General features: G+C 39.7%; 1 protein-coding gene across 2 annotated transcripts in view; it reads left to right on the top strand.

Moving 5' to 3' along the window:
• The window catches only part of FHIT (fragile histidine triad diadenosine triphosphatase), a 1445250-nt gene that overhangs the window by 1182678 nt on the left and 241005 nt on the right, over positions 1–21567 (top strand). For both annotated transcript variants that reach the window (NM_001308549.1, NM_001142257.1), the window contains 2 exons: positions 1271–1416; positions 3757–3786. In NM_001308549.1, coding sequence (NP_001295478.1) covers positions 1271–1416; positions 3757–3786 — 176 coding nt within the window. The remainder of the gene's footprint in view (positions 1–1270; positions 1417–3756; positions 3787–21567) is intronic.

The raw sequence follows: 21567 nt of genomic DNA on the forward strand, positions 1-21567 counted from the left end.
CAGATTAAACAAATGCTCCTTTTCCTAGTTTACCATTGACATGAATTTCCTGATTATGAGCAAAATTAATCAGTTTTCCCTTTCTTCCCCCCCTTCTTTTATGGAAATCAGGCCCACCCAGCTGAGCTTAGTGCATTTCCCTTTGGGCTTTGACTCCTACCAGTATGATGGGCTACAGTGCTTGATATTCTAGTGAGACTAGCAATTGTAGAATTGGGGTTTTATTATGCCCCTTAGCTGCTTAGCTTTAGGCAAAGCATGCTCTTTTAAAGCCACAAGAACAAGGAAAAAAGAAAGAAACAGAAAAGAGCATTAGAGCACTCTTTCTCCTGCTAGTATCTGAAAACTAAACAAAAATTAATATATCTGTGTATGTGTGTATAATATATATGTATATAATATATATATGTATGTATGCATATAACCACACATATGAGGAATTTAAATATAAAAACAACCGAAATGTTATTGATGGTGTAACATTGAATATTAATTTGTCACCAACAAATGATCAAACTTACTTTATTTTTCCCTAGATCTTGTTTGTTTGGGCCAATAGCATAAGTATGTTGACTCGTCTGACTTAGAGAATACATTAAGATGGTGTTGTCTGCATAAGTTAAAAAAAAAAAAACACAACACTCTTTTCTTAAATTAATGATTTACCTTCAACTGGCTTCCTGAATTCTTAATAATCAGTTTGAGAACATTTGTCATAAATTGCCTCACCACATGGTACATCTCTTATTATAAATGAAGTTTACTGTACATTTTCAGAATGTCTATACTCCTTTTAAATATAAATAAAACAACTCCTATTGTATTTTCATTACATATTTCTCTAAAGAGATATTGAAATTAAAATTTTAATCATGGATATTCTGCTTGCTTTTCCAACCCAGTGCCTTTGGCTGCTTGAGAAGACAGAGCTTTTGAATTGGGGTCAGGAGATAATGGTCCAGAATAGATTTTGCCTCTTGGCATAATTATTTCAGCCAGCACTTGAGTCTCTCTGAACATTAATGTTCCTTTCTCTTAAAAGATTTTCTCTAGTACACCACTGTTTCCCCTTCAAAATATAATTAACCATGTTTATAAGCTCTTTTTGAACTTCTTGGAGTTTGGTGGTTGGTAAATATTTGTTCTTTTATTCCTTAGTCTTTGAGAGTTCAGGAGCTGGGCCAAGGGGATTCAGTACTGTGGCAATAAACTTCTTGGTAAAAATGCTACCAAAAGCAAGCAAAGTGTGCCTTAACAGAACTCACCACAGATGTCCTGGTGTGTCCCCTTCGGCCGGTGGAGCGTTTCCGAGACCTGCGTCCGGATGAAGTGGCAGATTTGTTTCAGGCGACCCAGAGAGTTGGGATGGTGGTGGAGAAGCATTTCCAGGGAACTTCTCTCACATTTTCCATGCAGGTGAGTGTACAGATGGCTCAGAAGTTACTTTTCTAACTTTTCACATCTTAGCATTGGACTCCCTTTTAAGCTGCCATCTCACTGGTAAGGCAGCTGTGGTTGTTTGTGTCTTACATAATAGCAGAAAAATGTGTTACTAACCTGGGACCATCCTACTGTCCACTGGCCCCAAGGTGGACTGCGGGATGTCAGCTGAGGCACTGTCTGCAGTGTTGTTTACAAAGCAAGTGGGAGTAATAGACAAGTGATTTCATGGACATTAAGCCATTCCAGATCTTTTACTAGAACTGGGATTAGACTAGTTATTTTTATTGTGTGGTAAATATGTTTTGAGTACTGCATGGGCCTAGCCCTGCTCTGCTTTAGAATAATAGAGAAATGCAAGTTAGATGGGACCTTGCCCTCAGAGGGTTCCTTTTCTCTTTAACTTAAGCCCCAGTGATCAATAATGGATTGGTATGAAGCTGGATTGACTGAATATTCTGTGTGGTCTGCTTCTCTGGAAGAAAATGAGTCACACACACACACACCCCCCCATTCAGTGGAGATCTTTAGGCAGAAGTTGAGCAGAGTGTGGGAGAAGGAGGTCTGTGGTAAGTCATCAGCTGTGGGAATTGAGTAAATCAGTATGACATGTCCTATGCCCCTTCAGATACCCTGTGGGAAGAGCAGGGGGTATTAATACCTAATTAAAGTCCTTAGTGGCCTTGAAATTAAATGACTCTGCAGTAACCCCTTGGTAAGGAATTGGGTTATTCCATCATGTGAGACCTCGCCCCTCTGTGCTTTAGTTATGCAGAATATTTACAATCCTTCTTCTACCTTCCTCATCTCCCCACCATAGACCTTCAAAGAGAACAGATAAAGAAGGCTGGTCTTTTCAGGTTATGAAAGGCTCAGACTAAAAATGCTCTTAAATGCTTCTTAAAATTTTTTTGCTGCCATGTCTATGTTGAGAGTTAACTCCCCTTTAAAATACAGTGTGTGTGTGTGCGTGTGTGTGTGTGTGTGTGTGTGTGTTGTATGTCAAAGCATCTGAGTCACCTTCATTCAGGTATTTAAGCTCAGGGTGGGTTTATCAAGCTTATGCTACAAATCATGTTTCAGAGAGACCAAATGAAGGCAAGTGACGGCAGACATCTGTCAGTGTTAAATGAAATGATAGAAGAAGACTCACATTCACTAGAAATGGCCAGTGCTAGTTATCTAACATGATTTACTAAAAAGTAAATTTCATAAACGTAGGAACTGACTTGTGCATAGCACATGGAGTACTTTCATGTATGCTGTGTTTTCAAACTTTTTTAAAGCTTTGAACCTCACTAGGATATTTATCCCGCAATCCTATGAACCTCCGTCCCCATGGATACATACATAGATAAAGGACACCAGTTTTACAAAACAACATTTACCCTTTCGATGCACTCTAATAGTTTTTGTTATATTATCTGATTTGTTTTTAGTGCTGATCACCATCCATTAAGTTGCCTCCATGACCCACTAATGGGCTGTGACTTTGAGTTTGAAAACCACTGATACACAGTTCTCCTTAATCTTGACCACACCAGAGCAAACATTCTTACCCATTAGTCTGGGTCACAGAGGTAGAAAGATTTGCTGAAAGTTGCAAGATTCTAATTCAATTTTGCAGTTTTTGGTTATAGACATTTTGGTATCTTGCACCAGCTAAGCACTTGCTTTTGCTTTGTATTGTGACTGGTGATTGGGCAAGTTGGCTCATTTTTAACTAAACAAATAGTTTTGTAGGCTCTTAAAGAGCTGAGGATGGGAAAAAGGATCAGCTACAATGAATGCTCTTACTTTTTTCCCCCAATGTCAGGACAGTTGGAGAGGGCCCACTCTTGTGTGATCTTCCCATAAAAAGACAGCTCATATTCCTGCTTAATGGATTATGTTTATAGCAGGCTTTTTTTTTTTTTTTTTTAGCAGAGACTTCTAGTAATCAGATATTAATTAAACTACATTGGATTTAAAGATAACCAAAAGGTGTGATAATTTACCTCCTCAAACATCTCCATCCTTCCTTTAATGCAATTAAAACCATACCCAAGAGCAAAGAGCACGGAAAGTAACAAGAGGGTTGGTTCACTGGATAATTTATATCATCTTTATACATAACTTCTCACTCACTCTCCGGCGGAAATGGAGAACTGTCTGGTCCCACACATTTGAAGTGAATGGTCCCCATGAGAATACTGCAAATTAACACACAATGAAATTGGATCTAAATTATTAACGAGAGATATTTCTGAATAAGCAGGAGATACCATCTATCTGTTATCACCTCTGTTATTTATCTATCTTTTTTTCTACTTCTAGGATGGCCCTGAAGCCGGACAGACTGTGAAGGTGAGTGCTTATTATGTGCATACAAATTAATAAGGGGCAATTATGAGAACTAATAAAAATCACACTGAGCCATTTGCAGCACATTGCCGGTTCATTATGTTATCTCCGAGGTCAGGGAGACCCTCAGTGTTAGAGCCATAAATCCTGACATTATAAACTATGCCAAGCAATATGTTTCCCATTAGTTTACAAGACATTTACCTTTTGTAGTAAAATTATTATTGTGTAAATGCTAAAACAGAAGCTAAATCAAAGAAGTTGGAAAACAGAAACTGAAGTCAAAGGAGTTTGGGTAGAGTAGTGTCTAGGGAAGAGCACTGAGCCCTGTGTGGATTGGCAGGTCGTGTGTGAAGCTGAGGTGTCTGGGTTCTACACACACTCTGTTTCTGCCTCATTGTTCTTGGGCAATGGGCTATGCCAGTTGGTTGCCCATGGTTCTCCCCTTGCTCCATACCCTGCTTCTCTCTTTTTCTCTCCACCCATATACCTGCACTTTTCCTCCCTTTGTGTTTCATACTAAAATTCTAACTTAATGGAGTCAGTGGAGCTCAAAGATGGGTTTTTAAGTGTGCTAAAAGAGGAAAGGAGGATTTATTAGGATACTCTCTGCTTTCCTAGTAAAATAAAATAAAATAATAAAATCCTGGCTGATTCTGAAGCTGGGTTTCTGCGCCCTTCATACAAATGCAAATTCCTCCGCAGTTAGGTCCTACACCTAAATCATAGAAAAGGTTATTTTCAGTGCTAGAAATCAGAAGAAAGTCGAACTGGGGTGCTAATGTCATACTAAGCAAAATAAGGTCTTATGGTTTTGAGATACTAGCTGTGAGCGGCTAAGGTAATGCTTGGCACCAAACAGTGCCAAAAAAACCCCAGTTCTTTTTTGATATTAATTTGCATGTGGCTTTAATGTTTAACAGAACTACTGTGAGACTTTTAAAATAGAATGTCTTGGAAGTACTTCTGAGGAACAAATGTCCTATAGGGACTGCCATCAAATTCTTTGTGATATGAAAGAGCTAGCCTCCTGATTGCTCCAGACACATGATGTAATAGGGACTGAGGGGACTCAGGGCTTTCTCTACCCCACTGTCCACCCCCCCTGCCAGGCTTCTAAACATGCAGACACCAAAAAGAGTATAACATGAATAGCTTCTTTCTGAAATTGTTTCTTGAAATATGAAGCACAACGTTTAAACCTGGTTGCTAGTTTTTTAAAAAAAATCCATCCAGAATGCAAATGTAAATTCTAACAACACCAGACTTGGTTAGATGCTGTATGTCCTATGCATTTGATGGAATTCTTTCAGCCATTGGAAGTATGGTTATAGAAGCATCACTAATAAGGTGGGAGAAAGCAAAAACCATATCAAATGGAATGCACAGATTAGTACAATGTACAGATTAAACATATCTAAAATTTATAGGAATATATATGTAATATCTCAAAATTTCATTTTAGAATTCCAAATGGGGTATTAAAATTATGCCCTATACAAGCAGGCAAATTGAATTGAGACCAAAAGTAGATGATGGTTGCCAGGGGCTGGAAGAAGGTGGGCATGGGGAGTGACAGCTAAGGGATAAGGGTTTCTTTTTAAGTTGATGAAAATGTTGTGGAATTAGATGGTGGTGATGTTCTTGCAATGTTATGAATATTGTAAAATCCACTGAATCAATTTTAACATGGATAATTTTAATAATTTTATGGTATTTGAACTGTATCTCAATTAAAAATAGCAATAAAACATAGTAAAAAAAAAATCCAGTGAATACCAAGTGTAGCAGGGCTGAGTACCATGGCTGTAGACTATCTCATTTTATTATTTTTTATTTTTTATTTATTTTTTAAGATTTTATTTATTTATTCATGAGAAAGAGAGAGAAAGAGAGAGAGGCAGAGACATAGGCAGAGGGAGAAGCAGGCTCCACGCAGGAAGCCTGATGTGGGACTCAATCCCGGGACTCCAGGATCATACCCTGAGCCAAAGGCAGATGCTCAACCCCTGAGCCATCCAGGCATCCCAGACTATCTCATTTTAATTGTGACTGCCTTTTTTATGTCCCAGTTATCTGGCCAAAAAAGTTAGTGGTTTTGTTAACTTCAGTGGAGTAATTCTTGCTCTATAAGACTTGTACATAAATTGTTGAATGTGATTATTATCTCCACCGGCATTGTTATTTAACCTAAGTTACTATTTTTTTTTTTTTAACAATTCTGTATGTTTGAATTAGTAGATTGTATTGCCTTGGACATCTCTCAGCTGTTTCCAGTCTAATCACAGAACTCCCCCAATATGAATGAGGGGGGCCTCTCAAATCCTTGTGGAATATAAAATGACTAAACAAAAACAACCACACATATGCATATGAAAACTTCGACGTATGACAGTTTTGAAAACTGTGCTTTTAGACCAAGTCCACATACTTGAAGATGTCTAATCTATGTTTTTCCAAGTGCAGCCCTTATACTACCTGCATAAAAATTAATTCGGGTGTTAGTCAAAAAAAAAAGTTGACACTCCCAGTTCTTATTCTCAGTCTTTGTGTTCACGGCTTGGGAATCTTCATGGTGAACAGCACACCACATGAGTCTTTTCAGAGTATGGCCGTTGATCAGCCTCATTAATTTTTGGTGATACAATAGAAGCTGGTAATGGCCACCTACCCCCTGATGCGTGGAAGCCAGCCTTCTGGCAGCCAGCCCCTCCAAGGAGCAGGGCAGCACCTTCAGGATTCAGCTCTCTGGTTCTGGATCCTGCAGTTCAAGACTGAGCATTTCATGTTTTGAAATTCACACAGTTGCGCATTTCAGGGTAGCATTTGACAGCCTGCCATGGAACGCACAGTGACTGTTGGCTTCGTCTTTGCCTGTGTGTCTGACTCTTGGCATTCTGCTTAATGTGGGTTCGAAACCATTTGTGTCTCCTACCGGGTAGTCATAACAGTAAGCCCAGCGATGATCTCTTCCCCTGAAGCAACTGTTGTTATTGTTAGTGAAGGTGTACCACTGGGTTAGACTCTTGAACATGGTACCACCTCCGGGTTTTTTGTTTCAGGGGCTTTCGATTCTGTTTTGCAAAGAACAAGGATGGCCTCGCTTACTTAGTAAGTAATTCGTAAGCCGGAATGGAAAATAGGGAAGTAAAAAAGTGACCTCATATTTCTCAGTTCATTATTCAGTTTCCTTTTGAATATAAAAGTAGGAAAGCCCTGCTATCTACCTTTTGATCGTTACAACAGTTGAGGCATCCTGCGGACTTGAGAAACAATCTCTTTTTGTCTGTTTTTAGGCATGTATCACAATATATGTATATACACATACAGCCACATGTCTACTGTTTTATTAGCCTTTTCTGACTCCCACCCCTCATCTGAAGTGGCTCTGCTAAAGCCTTTACTCTCTATCCTGTTGCCTTCTTTGATTTCCTTCAATGCATTCTTTACCGTTTTTTAATTTGTTTGTGTGGTTGTTTTTGTTTCTGTACTTGTATTTCCTTAGCCCCTCGAAAACGTAAGCTTTTTGAGCATACGCATTTTGTCATTGTCTCCTAAGGCCCTTTTGGGTGCTATGGGGAAGATAACAGGACTTTGCTCCATAGAGTAAATCCCTACTTATAAGTTTCTAACTTGAGTTAACATGAAGCAGCAGATAATAGGTACTTGCACTTCAGTGTGTAGTCAGGGATCCAGGTCTCCTAGGATTTCTCTCAAGAATCCCTGTCTTTCAGGCATCACTGACAAAGACCAGAATTTCCAGTGATCAGGTTCCCAAATCATATTCCAAAATGTCATTTCAACTAGCCAAATCACTAAAGGCAGTGTTCTGCCCTTTAAAAGGGATGCTTCTTAGTAAGTTTAATGTGACTTATCTTTTAGAGTAATTACTATTTGCATCTTTGGGAAGGAGGGTGTTTTAGATATATTAAAGAGAGAGATTTATGGCAGGCAGGTAATCTAGACTCTCATAAGAACTATTTATAGGATATGCTTACTTACCCTTTTCTGTATTTATGGACTTGAGTCCCCTACTTAGATATTTAATTTTCTAATACTAAGGCAGTGGGAGGTGTCTTAATAACTATTGCTATATTAGCTAGCAATTTTCAGATTGCTTGAGAAAGAGCAAGAAAAGGAGTTCTTTTTAAAAGTGTGATTTAAAAATTAAAACCAAAACAAAAGTGTCTCATTCACCGAGGGGTCTCTATGGTCCTAGAACAGATGTTCTATGTGGAAATTTGATAATTTTTTCAGTTCATGACATTGAGGAGATTTTAGCTCTTCATGAAGTCCAGTAGTTAATACACTTTGGTGTTAGTCAGAGGTTCCGTGGGAATATTAGCTATACTATTTTCCTTTGTGACCTTGGGCAGGATTCTTAACCTCCCTGAACATCTATGTCTTCATTTTTCAAATGGAGAGAATCCTATTTTGTTGAGTGGTGGTTTGGGAGAAACCAACATGAATAGATGGCCCAGCCCATCACATACTGTCCCTGGGACCTTGTGCATGTATCTTAATATTAACCTTACCCTCAGTTTTCTCATCTGTAAAATAGGCAAAGACGACTTAAGAAGAATATACTTGGAACTGAGACTGTTTGTATCACTGATGAGTTCACAGTTACACACTGAATTCTTGCCACTATTAGCTTTTGCCATTTTGCTTAAATTCTTGAGAAAACTTAATCACATGACTTGTGCTATTTGATTATCAACCTTGAAATTATTTTAAAAGTGGCCAGTTGAACATTCAGGAACCTGCATTATTAACTGGGGGAAACTATCTCTAGCCTAATATTTTTTTAGCCTCTGATTTACCCTACAGTAATGGGTAAATCATGGTTCTAAATCAACATTATACTTCAGAATTACGTGAAGTAGGTTTTCACAAAGCAGAAACCTGCCTTCCTCCTATGCTGATTCAGTAGGTCTGGTGTGGGACCCAGGATTCTGCATTTTAACAGACACTGTAAGTGATCCCCACGCATGCCTTAGTCCAGTGCACAGCCACTTAGCATCAAAGTAATGAGAAGATTCAGAGGAATCTCCCCATAGCTCCTTGTTTTCAACCCAAATGAATCCCTAAAATTTGGTGTGCACAGAATGGAGAAACTGACATCTTGGGAATGAAAATGATTTTACTGGACTGTTATTTATTATTTTCATCTGTAAAGAAATTTCACAAGAGCTGTAATTTGTCAGAGAACTTTTGTCCTTTGATTAAAACCATGACAAAAAGTGCCTTCCTATGTTTATACTTAATTCCTGCATTTACTGCCAGAAGAATTAGTATTTTAAGGATGTAGTAGCTTTTATCTTGTGGAATTGCCTTAGAATTTATCTCTCTTCTCTCAGAATGAATCCAGTTTGCCTGAATTTGGTAAATCAAAAACAGTTTTGGTGCTCAGGGGATGGGTTTGGGTGTACATCTGGAGTGGATACCTCCAAACCTGCCCTTCCCTCCTGGTATGTACCTGTCTCTGACTCTCCCTCTCCTTCTGGTGATCTGGGAACAAAACCTCTGGTGCCTGGCTCTCCAGGCAGGAGAAGAAACCAAGAGCCTTTCTGTCTCCTGTGGGAAACTTCCTCTCTCCTACTAAACCTCCAGCCTCTTGTAAGTAGGTACAAATCATTGTGTTTTTTCATTTTTAAATAGCTAATTTTAATTTGCATGATGTCATGCAAAGCACTGAAAGAAAAATTAACCAAGCCCCCTGGTGTTTTCCAGTTACTTTTTTTTTTTTCCTCTGTTCTTTCAGTTTCACAGTCTGCTTCGGTAGATGGGATGGGGGATGCTGGAAATGGAATGAGGATGGAGGGGAAATATCATCAGGATTCCAATATACTGATGGTGAGGAAGGACTCTGGAGCCATACAGCCTGGTTTCAATCTCAGAGCTGTCACCTACCAGTTGTATGACCCAGCAAAAGTCAACCTTTCCAGCTTCACCATTCATTTGTAAATTGCTCAAATAAGGACCTCAGTGACACTCTACCTCCTAGGGGTGTTGTGAAGACCAAATGGATTAATGCATGTAAAAGCCTTTAAAACAGCACTTAGCATGCAATATATCTGAATAAGTGTTTGCTTTGGTTTTATCATTTTCACTTAATCTTCACAACCCTTAAAAGTGAGCATTGGTGTTTTACACTTGAAACCAAGATTTATGGAGGTAGAGTAACCTATCAAACCACACGGGACTGACTGGTAGTAGAGCAGAAATTCAAACCTAGGCCTGTCTCAGAGCCCCCTCTCCATATCATGTGGCCAGCTGTGCCTGAAAAACATCTTGCACCCAGTAAACACAGGGGAAGAAGCACAAGGAGAGTTTTTGTAAATATTTTGTCACCCTCAACATAGATTAATCTGTAAAAATTATTTTGCTTTGCCTAGAATAATACTGGCTTCTCCCTAAAAATACCCAGAGAATTCTCTGTTTAACTTTATTATACAGATGAAGGTTAACTAGACTAAATGCTGTTTTATTGCTGTATATCAATTTGTAGCAGAATTATATGTTTTAGATCTTTAATTTTTCATTAGTGCTACCAAACAAATTTCTTTAGTAATTGGAGGACCTGACATAAGCAAAGTGGATATTTGGCTGTTAAATTTATTTTGAGATGTGTAATGCAGAAATGTGGCAAATGTTGCAGATATGTTCTGAATGCCAATGTTTAATAGATTCCAGGGAGTTGTCTTTTACACCTGATGTTAGTTGGGGGGAGGTATTTAGTCACTGTCAAGTCCAATATCTTGTGAAAAGCAAAGTGCTCTGTAGACCCCATAATGCTTCATAAAGGTAAGGTGTTAATTATTCAGAGTCACCTTCTAACCTCTATTGATGCCATCACTCACTCTTGCCATTTTGCCGTGGAATACTAGGTGCTCAGTAAGTCAGCACTGAAGGAATTTCTCTCTAGCTGTTTTGCTCCGTGCATTTCAGGCCTGAGAAATAATTTGTAAAATTCTCTAATTCCATATAACCAGCTCATACTAGATTTAAAGTTTTGAAACTGTGGCATCTAAATAATTAGCTTCACCAAAATGTGAATCCTATGGAAATTAACAAACAAAAAACAAAAGAGAGGAGGAATAAAAAGAAAAATGAAAGTAAAGGTAAAGTCAATCATGTGACAAGGATTCAGTTTTGATGAAATATGGTCATGTCAGTCTCATTAAACGACCCATTTGTTATAAATCACACCACACACCTTAAATATCAAATGGGGAGGGAACATCCATTAAATAATGTGTGATTTGGTTGAAATTGGTTATTGTCGCTGAAACAGATACAGTTTGATATTACAAACTTTTGTTTTAGGAGTTATTAACAGCAAAAATAATAAAATATAGAAGCAGATTACTTACTGTCTATATTAAATGTAAAAATGCAGATCTGTGTATTGCTTAGAGATTTGGACACACATAGGGTTGGGATACCCCCAAGTGGAGATGATAATGAAGCAACTGTGGAATGTCAGGGGTATCAAGGGGCCTTCAACACCATAGATCATATTTTAAAGTTGGGTAATGTGTATCCATTTGTTCATTACATTACTTATATTTTGTAACATCATTGACATTTTAAATAGATTTTGAAAAACTATACAGTTTTCTGTATATATATTTTTTTCACTGAGGGTTTTCCACCAAGAAATGACTATTATAATTCATTCTTTTTCCTTTGTTATTCTTAGCATATAACTGGTTATCATACTTTCTACATTCAAATCTGTGATGATGGAGCCCAGTAAATAGATTTTTGAAATCTTTTGAAATAGATTTTGTAAATGGTATCAATTCCCAGTTAACTCTGTTGTTGCCCAGAGTTAGGAACTGCTGTTTTCTGTATTTCTATAAATACATTTTGATTTTTGGTCAAAGTGATCTAGGCTTAATTCTTGCTGCGATATTCATCCTTAGTTATTCAGTCCCTTTTAGGGGCTCCTCTTTGCCTTTTATGCTCAAGCCATTAATAAAATAATTCTTAGAATCTAAAAGCAGCTGGAATAGTAAGGATTTGGTGACTGAGCCTGGGTCAGATGGAAATCAGCTTAATGAATAATGGACATGGCAACCTGCAGAGCTACACACATGGAAGAATTAGAATAACGACCTTACTAATGACATTTAAGTGAAAAATACAGGGTTGGTGAGAATCCGTAATGACTCTTGGGCCAAACACAGTGAGGAATTCTGTCCCTCCCTTAGAATTACGTTAGTGCTGGGTAAGGATAATTTTGAAATTTTAACTTCAAGAGTCACGAAGCATCAATACTACACCTGTGGTCTCGTAGCAGATTCCCTCTGTGGAGAAGCCACTCATCTGCCAAGATTAGGGAAATTAGAGGTGGACGTCTCTGGAAGCCTTCTGAGTCAGAGGAGTCCCAAACCTCAGGAGGAGAGGACAAAACTGATGGTTTGAATTCCTTCTGGGCTCATTCAACATAAAGATCATATTTTTGGGTCCTGCTCATGAAAACTTCCATTTTCTTCCCCTGGCAGTTTATTCCCTTGAAGAAGCTCTTCTTGTTCCTGATGATACATGAAAAATCAACATGAAGTTGTTTAGGTTGTTGATCTTGCTTAAAGTGGTTTAGAAGAATAAACAATGTTGAGTGAACAAAACGAACTAACCAAATACTCCTTTACTTTGTGGTGAAATCCATTTATCCTAATGTTCACATTCAAATATCACACTGTAGGGTCCACATATCAGTACCTGTTTCCTGAAAAAAATATGTTCTTATCATGCTTTGTGTGCTGGGGCCCTAAAAACAACCCAGCTGGGCCTTTTATTTGTGCTTCAATTCATCTGTCGGTTGTAAATTGTCGGTATCAATTCTCAGATGTAATCAGGTTCTAGCAGTATAATTTTGACAAAACTGTTCAGCCATGGAAGGAGGAAATATGATTCCAAGTTTGGCTTTGCCATCAGATGACCAGAGATGAGAGTCACTCTCAAGGAAGAAACTTAGAGCGTGGGATAATTTGGAGAATCCCAGAAGGGGCAAATGACCATGGATGGCATGTGGTATCATCACCTGTTGTGCAAATGATCCCCCTCTGTAGCCTTTAAATTAGTCTGTCATCTTCCTCTCTATCTGGAAACCCAGTGTACTGTGAGGTAGCTGCTTCTTGTTTGAACCACTCTGATCTGTGGTTGATGATGAGAATTCCCATACCACCAAAGGTATTATGTCCCTACCTCATAGGAAATCTGCATCCTGTCTGCTTGTGTTCTATTATGTAGCAGTCTTTATTATTTTAATTTATTCTTTCAGTGCCTACTGTATACCAGGTATTGTCACAGGCCCTGGCAGACCAAGAAGAGTGAGACATCGTCCCTGCCTTTAAGGGCAGTCTTTGAAATACGTGCTGTCACAGAGAAAGGCTGCAGGGTTGTGTAAGTTCTATAGTGCTTGTGAATTCTCCTCCCAGGAAGTGTTTATTGAGCACCTACATGGGGCATCAGCTGCTGGCAGGCACAGTGGAAGAACAAACAGCCAAGGAAGGACTCTCAGCCTTTCTAATTTTCAATTAGAAAATAATTGCAAGCTCTGAGCGGTATTAACAAGGAAGTAACAGTGTGTTGTGAGAAGAAACACGTGGAAGGAGGGAAGATGGTGTAGCGGCTTCTCTAGAGAGGGTAGCCAGCACAGGCCTGCTGGACAGGTGCATTGAGGTCTGAGGAGTGATAAGAATCTGTCCCAGTGGAGAGCTGGGCAACAAAGAGCATTTGGGGCAGAATAAACTGCAGTAAGGCACTTGGCAAGTTCTAGGAGATGACTGATGGCCCCAGTAGCAGGAATTTGGGGTAGAGAGAGGTGAGCAAGAGTGCGGTTACATCAGGCCTTGTATGTCCTGCTAAGGAGTTTTAACTCTATTTTAAATGTATTCAATGTTTGCATTACATTCCAAGGGTAGAGGGTATTTCATGTGTGGCAAATATGATGGGTCACCTTAATCAATTTGGTTTTTCAGTTTCTAAGCCCACTTTTCTAGAACTTGTAAAATTTTGTCTCATATCTATTTTGAGCACCATGGTTGTCTCTCCAGCATGCTTTCTGTATTCCTTCATTAGTTAGCAGCCAAGAAGTTATGGTGCGTTTGAATCTCTCTCTAGCTTTTCAGGTGTGAACCCTCTTTGGTCTAATTCAGGAATTGGGAAACTCTTTAATAAATGTCCAGATATAAAGCTTTTTAGGCTTTCAGGGCTAGATGTCACAATTTTACCCCTGCCTTTGTAGCATGAAACCACCCACAGAAAACATGTTAATGAATTTTCACAAATAAATATGGCTATATCCCAATAAAACTTTATTTATAAAACCAGGCCATGAGCTGGATGAGTTTACTCACCCCTGGACTAGGCCATTTCTCTCTGTCTTATGACAGAGTTATGACTTTAGTTAACTCTCACCCAAGCCACTTAGAGTGTAGGATTCCATTAGCTTCAGCGCTGGTTGTTCTCAGCACCTTGGAGAGTTTGTATCCATTGTTTGTGGGAAGGGCTATGAATGGGGAAGCAGTAACCCTACCAGTTGCGAACAGCTACCTTATGATTCCTGGGGCAACCTGCATTAGGATGAAGCAGATACTGAGGCCACACTGGCTGAAATAGATGTTGGACCCTTGGTGACGGTATCAAGTTGCTGAACGAGCCAGTCCTGAAACCTGCACCACCTCTAGACTTTGTGGTTAGGTGATCCATTCAAGCCTCCTATTGTTTTGTTTTTAAAGATTTAATTCATTCATTCATTCATTCATTTATTTATTCATTCATTCATTGGAGACACACAGAGAGAGGCAGAGACACAGGCAGAGGGAGAAGCAGTCTCCATGCAGGGAGCCTGATGTGGGACTCGATCCCGGGTCTCCAGGATCACGCCCTGGGCTGAAGGCAGACGCCTAACCGCTGAGCCACCCAGGCATCCCTAGCCTCCTATTGTTTAAGCTGACAGAGTTGAATTTCCTGCTATTTCCAGTGGAAAACATCCTCAACTAGATCATCTGCTCTAAAATATTCAGTTATTGTTACCTCTTAATATGCTTAACTGGCAGTTTGTGTAAAGTGCTTCTGCATATCTGCAATCCTCATCGCACGCCAATGGGAACCTTTGAGTGAAAGTTGGAGAATCAATGGCCCTAGAAGAGCTTAACTTCCAATAGGCTCTCTTTGGTGCATGACCACAAGGTAATTCCATTAACTTTAATGATGGTCGTGCTGTACAAAATGGGCCCTGTTAGTCTATTGTTCTCTTCTTTTTAGCATTAAATCTTATCCTGCAGCTAATTCTTCAGGGTAAGATATGTGCACCGATGCCATTCATTTCTTGGCCTTTATTAATACATGCAAGACTCTCTCAGGGAGGGAGTTGAGTACATTAAAAATGAATCCACTGCCCCATTTGTCGACTCTGAGAAAACCCGGGAGTTAGGGACATCAATGATTATTATTGATTGTTGTAAGGTCCAATAAATTCATAAATATGGCTCAAACAATTACTGTGGCCACATTAGCAAATTATCAGATTTCTAACTTCCTTTGGAGCCTGGCCTCAGAGATTTAAATAGAATGCCAGAGGGAGAAAAGTTGTATTTTAGGAATGTGACAACCAGGGCTAGGATAGAGAAATTTATGATTTAATTTGCCATGCAATTTAATTGAGAATAACTTTTGGATTTCTAAAAAGTGAACTTTGATTAGGTTTAGCCATCAGAAATAAACTGGAAATATGGGTCAGCTTATAGTTTTCTGAGAGTCTGTCAGGAGGGGGAAAGGAAAGTGTTCATTGCGAGGAATGACTTTCCTGGGTGACCTTCTACCCTGCCTTCTGTGTTCTTATTTCCTGTGTTCAAATAATTGGGTTATACCTGAGACTAGCTGGCTCTTTCCAGAGATGTGCTTTTTACTTTCTTCACCAAGTGTCAATTTTCCCCCATTTAGAAATAAATCAATTCAGAATGAAATTACCCAGAGCATTCATTTTTCACCATCTAGTAAATGAGCCTCTCTAAAGAACACGAGGTCTTCCCGTTTGCAGTTCAGGCTTAATAACATCCTCCTCTTAGACAGAAGTAGTGCAGAACTGTTGTCCCTGGCTTCTCCAGGCTTTTCATCTTTGGTGGACTCCTCGGCGCTGTTTGCTCTATAAAATGTACATGTTCATAGATTCCTTTGCATATTTTCTGAAGATCTAATGTGAAGTCGGACTGCCTGGTTTAGATTTCTAACCCATAGCAGGTTGGGACTGAGCTGCCTGTGGCATCATACCATCCATTAGCCATTATAGTCCCTCATCTGAAGCCCTGGCCTCACAGCCCCGCTCTGATGACAAGCACACCAGTGGCTAGGTTTCCAGGAATGGATTGGCTCATCTTTCAGCTCACTTCAGGAAAATAGAAAAGCAATTTGCACAGAGATAAAGGAGATTTCATAGAGATCTGGGTAGAACTGGCTAACGGATTTCTACAGGCAGTCAGCAAAAGCTCGAAAACCCAGCTGAGAAATGATAAATTACTGCTAACTGTCCTAATTATCCCTTGACACTCTGTGTTGAAACCTGACTAAATTTTGCTGAAACTTACAAATAGGAAAGAAATTTAAGGTCTAATAAATTATCCATAATAGAAATGCTGAGAGAGAGAGAGAGAGAGAGAGAGAGAGAGAGATGGCTACAGCAGAGGTCTTATATTGATCACCGCACAGTTTCCTGAGCCTTAGCAAGAAGTAGGGGTAAGGTGGGGGAAATGTGTTAGATAAATTGTAATGTTAATTACAAACCTAATTGATTATACTCAGCATGCTCATCAGGTTAAGGAAGACTATGAGCCAACTCCCAAGGTCATTACATTAATAGCCATGGTAAATGTGTAATTTGTGTTAAGTTGACTTGTGAACATCACGTTCTTCTCTGTAAACAACATAACCAACGGACTAGTTTTAAAGGGTCACACACTGATCAAATGTACTTGTTTCTTTGTATTTTAGTACAATCATCTTGTACTAACCCATCTTTCATATTTTATAGTTTCAGCTTTACCCTCATCCCTTGTATAAATCCACGTAAAATCCTTCCCGTGATGACTAGCTTACTCTTTACCAACTATCTTATTCCACCTTCAGATAACTCCAGTTAGAAAAGTTTGTTCTTTTTCCTTTTCTTCTCTTCTTCCTCCACCTCCTCCTGTTTTCCTATGAATCAGCAATCACAAGTCTGCAATCTTGCCTCTTTTGTTTTTCTCTCTGGAGTCTGGGTAGTCTGGTTTAATCCTGTATTTCCTCTCCTGCTTAGAAACCTTATAGGAGCTGGAGGAAATGTGCTCTTGTCCTCCTAAGAACTCATCAGTGCCTTTAACTGTGTATATGGCATGATTTTTACTCCTTTCCCAAGTTTGTCCCCACATCTGGGTGTTCTCTGTGAATTCTTCTACTTTAAACATGTTGCTGAGAATCATGTGGGGGCATCTAGATGATAGGAGCAAATGTTTTACTGCAGTTCTTGGGACACAATAGGCTCTCAATAAGTGTTTGTTGAACCTGAAGATGCTATAGAGCCTTGGAGCTGGGTGTTCATGCTGCAGATGAAAACTGTAGGAAAATCTTGTTGACAGTTACAGGCACAGCTGAATTGTGGGATTTTTTTACTCCTTTTCATAGTTTGAAGACCACTGAATCTGGTCAATGATACAGGATCCTCTGATGTCACTACCCGCAAGACCAACGGGGCAATAAATTGATAGAGGTGCTCTTTGATCTCACTGTGGACAAATGCTAGCAATGAAATAAATTCTGAGCTAATATTCTTAATTGAGTGGTGATCTGTGGAGGTTCTTTCCACACCAAGGGTCTTTTTAGAGACTGTTCCCATGTCTAATACCCACTAAGCTTTCATGCTAATTATTTTCCCTCTAGCAAGCATATAAAAGTCACCTAGAACTCTTTGACTCATTGGGGGTGACAATTAGAAGCATAATTTAATGAAAGGTGGCTAACTCATTAAATTCTGGGGGTTGGAAGGATAATAGAATCTTTGAAGTCTGAAACATATGGACTTTTCTGTGGAAAAACTCAGGTATATGCACAAAATGTTGCATTTCATTTCAGGGGTCTCCTGCCCCCATGACACCTGTCCATGGACTGCTCTACTAGCCTTACCTGAATTGCTGTCTTCCACCTATATTCAGGGGCAGTTAGTATTACTAATGTCAGTGAATGGGATAAATCTTGAGGCAGGTTGCAAAGAGCCATGTCCTCCCTATTTGAGAGATTTGCCTTGTAAAATGTGACTCTCACTAACAGGAGTTGTTTGCTCTGAGGATTCAAAGTCTGGCTCCATCTACTCTTAGTTGTATGGCTTTAGTTGAATGGTTTAACTCTCTCTGCATTGGTTCCTTTGTGAAATTGGGATGAGAATACTCCTTCTTGCACAAGAGTTTTTGACTATCACAAAAAGCTACAAATGGGAAACTTTCCTCACAGTGCTAGGCTCGCTGTATTTTTATTTACCAGTGATTTACTGAGAACTGAGTGCTTGCCAGCCTCTATTCCAGCTTCTGTGATGACATCAGAGCATGAGGGGATGTAGTCCCTACCTTCAAAGAGAGCATGTTCTTGGATCTTCATCTCCATCACCCCTGCATCAAGCAAGGCTGATGAGAACATCAAGAGAAACACCTATAGAAGAGTTAAGTGGATTCTGGTTCATTTCCAGCCTGTCATGTCATTCTGTTAATGGGCCCAGAATTCTTATTAATGGAAGCATACTGGTTTCCAAGCAGTATGAGGAAGCGAGTCAAATGGAACTGAATTTGCAGAGCTAGTTCCTTCATGATGCAAGCAGTGAAGTCTACCAGGTGTCCTTGGGAGGGTAGGGGAACACATAAGGTGTCTGCAAAGTGTGTGCCCCTGAGACGGGCATTTGCTCCTTTACGAAATAGATTGTTACTAATACTGTGCATCATGAATTCTTTAAAAAATGGACAGTAGCATGATTAAGAAACTATTTCCCCCATAGCCCAGCCAAGATAGAACATTATTCTGATGTTAAATTTGCATAATGGAGAAGTGGGGATTTCCTTAACCTCTAAGGACCAGATGTGACCTTAAGCCAAGCTCGAAATTCACATGAACTCATTTCAGTCAGCTGTCAAATTTTACTCCCCTCTTCAAAAGACTAGATTTGACTTGAATATAGAGTTTAGAAACATTAGAGGTTGAAATCTGAGAGTTAAAAAGGGAGTTAAGTCTCAAGTTCAATTAAGAGTGCAGATTTGGACATTTATGTGGAATTGGGTTTAAAGATAAGTTTCAAATATGATGAGGTTTTGTTCTCTTTTTATTATTATTTTTAATGCTCGCACTAGATTTCCTTTGCAACTTCCCATCGCAGCCGCTGATTTGGGATATCCTGGATGTGACTGTCAGAAGGAAGAGCAGAGAGCTGAGGACATTCAGAATTCAGACTTACCCCCACCTCCCAGGGGTGGGAGGTTTCTCCAGCAAAGTCAGGGATGCATGGCGGTGCTGCTTCCCCAGGAGAGGGACCCTGCTTCCCTCCTGTCCCACCTGTCGCAGGCCTGCTGCCACCTCCATAGACTGACCCCGGAGAACATTCGTTATGCAAACACTCTGCCATCTGCCATGCCGCGGAGGCTTCCAGGCTAGAACAGAAACAGGTGTGGTGTCAAAGTAACTTAGTGAGGAAACAAGTTGAAGAGGGAACTCAGAAATAGTCTGTCTCCTTGTGAACCATCCTCACCCTTGGCCCTTGGAGCCTGGACCAGCAGCGCCATGCCTCACCAGTGGCTGGCTCTTTGTAAGGCTTGTAAGGTTGGTTTGGCCTCCAGTCTGGTACTGGGCAGCTTTGTGGAAAGACACGCGGGGCTGTTGCATGACTTGCAGGGGGCAACAGACATTGTGGTGTGGATCTTTCAGCAGGCCCACTCCTGGTTTGCAGCAGGAGTGCCCTCCTTAACCTGTTCTTTCAGAGGTGGTGCGTTGCCAGAACTGTGAGAAAAATTTGTTCCTCTTGTCAGATGAGGCATGGAATTCATTTTTCCCTTTTGAACTCTAGGGAAGAATGAATTCTTTGGTTGAAATGGTATCAGTGGAACTTCTTTTGTGATGATGTGCTAAGGCAATTCTAGTTGGAATTTTTTTTTTTTTTTTTTTTGGACAGTGGATTGTCGGTATTACTGAGAGAAGCATATGTGCTTTCATTAGAAGAATTGATGGTCACCTCATCTTTCAATAACTAATGAACATCTATTTGCATTAATAGTTATACTTTACATTTTTAAAATTAATTTACAGTTATAAAGTGCTTTATATCACGTTATATCACGTACTTTAAATGACTTGTACAGGGCAGGATAAATAGCACAGGGGTTAAGGCTTTGAGCCAGGGTTCAAATCCTGGCTCTAATTTTTTTTTTTTTTTTATCAAGTATGTGATTTTGGGCAAGTTGTTTAACATCTCTGATCTTCAGTTACCTCATATGTAAAAGGCAGATAATGATAGTGCCTGGCTTCATAGAATTGTTGTGAGGATCATAAGAGCTCAGGAAAGTATAGGACTTTTATCACAGTGCCTAGCATATGGGAAACCTCAGTGAATGTTAGCTATTATCATTGAACTATTAACATCATCAATGCTCTTATTACTGTGTTCCCAGCATCCTGTGAAGTAGGTATGCTGCCAGAAATTTTATCTTAATTTAAAAGATGAGGTGACTGAAGCTCAGAGGGGGAAAAGTGACTTGCTCAGGAGCTAGAATCCAGTCAGAGGCACAGATGAACAGAAATTCAGACCCACAACACCTCATTTATGGAGAAAATGTTGGTAGATTCCCACTGATCTGCTCATATAGACTGATTTCTGTAGTGCCAGCCTCATCAGAATGTGGCTAAGAAGCTCAACTCCCAGCAACAGCTTTTAAACCAAAACATTTAATTGTGTGTTGTGGGGGAGAAGAATCTGGAACTTTTCTCTGACACAGAGTTTTCTAAACTGGGAAAGTAGAGGCCTTTTGCAAACTGGTGATTGAGGTGTCATAAATTCCATCACTGTCAGGCTAAATAAAACATCTCACTTAAATTAAAAACGCATTCCATGCTCACATTGATGTTATTTTAGAATTTTTATGCTTTTTAAATACAGTTCATGTATAACCAATTTTATCTTTTAAAAATGACCAATTACCAGCCATGAAGAATGTATGAGGAACAGTAACAAATATTAGTTACTGACTTTGTAGAGAGTTATTGTGAGCTCTAGACTTAAAAGCTCTGTGATACTTGGTATCTGTCTTCCAGGGGTATGCAATTCTGGGGGAAGGGCAGGAAATGTATATAAATAACCAACATGGCAGCATGTTGTAAGTGCCAAGTGGTGAGTTCAAAGTGAAGAGTAAAACACCATGGATTTAGATGGTTAAGGAAGTATCTTGAGTATAAGAGAACTTTCTCTCTTAGTGAGTGCATTCTACAAGAAAAAGGGTGGGGGATCCCTGGGTGGCACAGCGGTTTGGTGCCTGCCTTTGGCCCAGGGCGCGATCCTGGGGACCCGGGATCGAGTCCCACGTCGGGCTCCCAGTGCATTGAGCCTGCTTCTCCCTCTGCCTGTGTTTCTGCCTCTCTCTCTCTCTGTGACTATCATAAATAGATAAAAATTAAAAAAAAGAAAAAGAAAAAGAAAAAGGGTGGACAGCAAGTTGCCTGTGTGAAACAGTAGAGGCAGCAAGCATTAGCAGGATTAAGCATGCGTGTTCT

Source organism: Canis lupus, chromosome 20 (genome assembly GCF_011100685.1).
Source record: "Canis lupus familiaris isolate Mischka breed German Shepherd chromosome 20, alternate assembly UU_Cfam_GSD_1.0, whole genome shotgun sequence".
NCBI lineage: Eukaryota > Metazoa > Chordata > Mammalia > Carnivora > Canidae > Canis > Canis lupus.